This window comes from Oncorhynchus mykiss, chromosome 8, assembly GCF_057628025.1.
Source record: "Oncorhynchus mykiss isolate SJ-2025 chromosome 8, ASM5762802v1, whole genome shotgun sequence".
Taxonomy (NCBI): domain Eukaryota; kingdom Metazoa; phylum Chordata; class Actinopteri; order Salmoniformes; family Salmonidae; genus Oncorhynchus; species Oncorhynchus mykiss.
This window is the reverse complement of record NC_143029.1, coordinates 3,591,799-3,595,000: the sequence shown is the minus strand read 5'-3', so window position 1 is coordinate 3,595,000 and position 3,202 is coordinate 3,591,799. Positions and strand designations below refer to the sequence as shown.

Sequence of the window (3,202 nt, the reverse complement as noted above, 5' to 3'; positions counted from 1 at the left end):
AGCACCGAGGGCACCAGCACCAAGAAGAGGGTGAGTCCGGACCAGAGGTAGTCATGCTTGTGGTAGTAGTCGATGGCCAGCGCCAGATCCGTCCCCACGTCCCAGAAGAACACGAACAGGGCCAGGATGATCCACAGACAGTCCAGCCAGAGGCGCTCCACCTGCTGAGGCCGCCCCGTCCGCGCGTCCTCTTGTCCTCCCCCGCCTCTCCTCTTGTCGTGGAGGTAATGCAGACAGGCGCTCCGGCAGCCCCAGTAACAGGACGAGGTGTTGCAGCAGTGGCAGATGTGGAAGGAGCTGCCTTCCCTCGGGTCGCCCTCGCCGGTCCCCACCACCTCGTCCAGGTTGTGCAGCTGGGCGAATCCCCGGATGACCCCCCGACCATCGGATTTCGCTGCCATCTTGCTCTCCGCTGAAGCGTCTCACACCTCCGGCTTCCGGGGTTCGTGACGACACTTCCCTGACACCTGTTTTCCGAGTGCCAGATGTGTGAGCCATCTAAAAAAGCTGTGAGGCAGTGCGGCAGCGTCTCCAGGTCTGTTCCCAGATTGTGTCCAGGCATCAGCGGCAGCGTCACAGACATAACCCATCTTCTCTCTCGGTATGTAATGTGGAACCGTTGAAGAGGAGAGGAGGTAGCCTGGTTACAGCTAGTGTGCTACTACTACTCTGGTGTATTCAATACCCGTACCTAGTAATCTATCTATCTACTGGAGCCTTTCATAGCCTCACCATCCAGTGTTTTCTGTTATTCTGCAGCATCTGTCTCTCTCTCTCTCTCATTCGCTGTCTCTCTCTCTCTCTCTCTCTCTCTCTCTCTCTCTCTCCCTCCCTCCCTCCCTCCCTCCCTCCCTCCCTCCCCTCCCTCTCCCTCTCTCTCTCTCTCCCTCTCTCTCTGTCTCTCTCTCCCCACCGCTCTCTCTCTCTCCCTCTCACTCTCTCTCTTTCTCTCTCTCTCTCTCTGTCTCTCTCCCTCTGTCTCTCTTTCTGCTAAACGTGGTTGCCACCTAGTGTTTTGTTTAAAGCCCCAAATATGGAAGAAGAGGGCTGCATGATGTAATGCTGCGTTGGGCGTACAGGGTGTGTGTATTTATTAACCCCTTGAGCTCTCTGTCTGCCCCCCCCCCCACCCACCCTCCATCTCTACCTGTGTGTGTGTGTGTGTGTGTGTGTGTGTGTGTGTGTGTGTGTGTGTGTGTGTGTGTGTGTGTGTGTGTGTGTGTGTGTGTGTGTGTGTGTGTGTGTGATATGTGATGGGAGTTTCTAGATAACCCCCCAAGGCAGATACATGATATTGATATGAGGAACTAATTTTAGTCCACGGTTGACAAGGCTTGGAACACATGACTAGAGAGCAGGACGTATACAGGCTTACAAGTTCATGTTAATTTGGCAGGATATTTATGACATAAGCTGAAATGAGAGAAGAGCCACAAGGTGTAGACTAAGATCAATGAAATCAAATGTAATTATTTCAGAAAATATATATTGGTCATTCATTTGGTGAATAAATAACATATTAGAACAAAATCTCTAGTTGATAAAAACACCACTCATTTAAAAAAAATGTTTTAGACATTTCTGAATTTAGGCTTTATTAAACATCACATATTAGTATTATTAAATCACATTGTATCTGTCTGCCAATGGGTTTAAAGAGTTGTTGAAAGTGAGGTTCATCCCTGTGGAGGGGGGGGGGGGGGGGCTGAGGGGGAAGCTGAAAGGTTCATCTCCTGTGGAGGGGGGGGGGGGGGGGGGCTGGGAGGGAAGCTGAAAGGTTCATCCCTGTGGAGGGGGGGGGGGGGGGGGGCTGGGAGGGAAGCTTAAATGAGGGGGGGGCAGAAAGGGAAGCTGAAAGGTTCATCCCTGTGGGGGGGGGGGGGGGGGGGGCTGGGAGGGAAGCTGAAATGACTGTCTATAGATTCATCATGTCTGACTGTCTATAGATTCATCATGTCTGACTGTCTATAGATGCATCATGTCTGACTGTCTATAGATGCATCATGTCTGACTGTCTATAGAAGCATCATGTCTGACTGTCTATAGATGCATCATGTCTGACTGTCTATAGAAGCATCATGTCTGACTGTCTATAGATGCATCATGTCTGACTGTCTATAGATGCATCATGTCTGACTGTCTATAGATGCATCATGTCTGACTGTCTATAGATGCATCATGTCTGACTGTCTATAGATGCATCATGTCTGACTGTCTATAGATGCATCATGTCTGACTGTCTATAGATTCATCATGTCTGACTGTCTATAGATGCATCATGTCTGACTGTCTATAGATGCATCATGTCTGACTGTCTATAGATGCATCATGTCTGACTGTCTATAGATGCATCATGTCTGACTGTCTATAGATGCATCATGTCTGACTGTCTATAGATGCATCATGTCTGACTGTCTATAGATGCATCATGTCTGACTGTCTATAGATGCATCATGTCTGACTGTCTATAGATGCATCATGTCTGACTGTCTATAGATGCATCATGTCTGACTGTCTATAGATGCATCATGTCTGACTGTCTATAGATGCATCATGTCTGACTGTCTATAGATGCATCATGTCTGACTGTCTATAGATGCATCATGTCTGACTGTCTATAGATGCATCATGTCTGACTGTCTATAGATGCATCATGTCTGACTGTCTATAGATGCATCATGTCTGACTGTCTATAGATGCATCATGTCTGACTGTCTATAGATGCATCATGTCTGACTGTCTATAGATGCATCATGTCTGACTGTCTATAGATGCATCATGTCTGACTGTCTATAGATGCATCATGTCTGACTGTCTATATATTCATCATGTCTGACTGTCTATACAGTAGATTAATCATGTCTGACTGTCCATAGATGCATCATGTCTGCCTGTCTATAGAAGGGAGAGATGTGAGTTGTTGGAGATGATCTCGAGGTTATATGCTGGAAATGGTGAATTCAGAAGATATTTCCCAAATTGCACCCTATTCCCGATTGTAGTGCACTACTTTTGACCAGGGTCCATAGGGATTAGGGTGCCATTTGGGAATCAATCAGCGATATAGTTATCAGGAGGTAGGGCTGTAGGCTTCCATAGGGATCTAGAAGGCCTCCTCTATCTTCAAAGACAGTGAAGTGACATCAAGCCTTACGATAGGCTACCATCTGTGTTGTCATAGACAACCATAAGTATTTATTTG

General features: G+C 47.6%; 1 protein-coding gene across 3 annotated transcripts in view; it reads right to left on the bottom strand.

The window, feature by feature from the left end:
* The window catches only part of LOC110529262 (XK-related protein 6), a 130,917-nt gene extending 129,945 nt beyond the window's left edge, over positions 1-972 (bottom strand). For 2 of the 3 annotated variants that reach the window (XM_090183079.1, XM_090183078.1), the window contains exon 1: positions 1-938. This exon is cut by the window's left edge and continues 189 nt beyond it. In XM_090183079.1, the coding sequence (XP_090039205.1) occupies positions 1-401 (401 nt within the window). In that variant the 5' untranslated portion in view covers positions 402-938. The other variant, XM_036984564.2, reaches the window with a different exon arrangement.
* Positions 973-3,202: the final 2,230 nt, after the last annotated feature.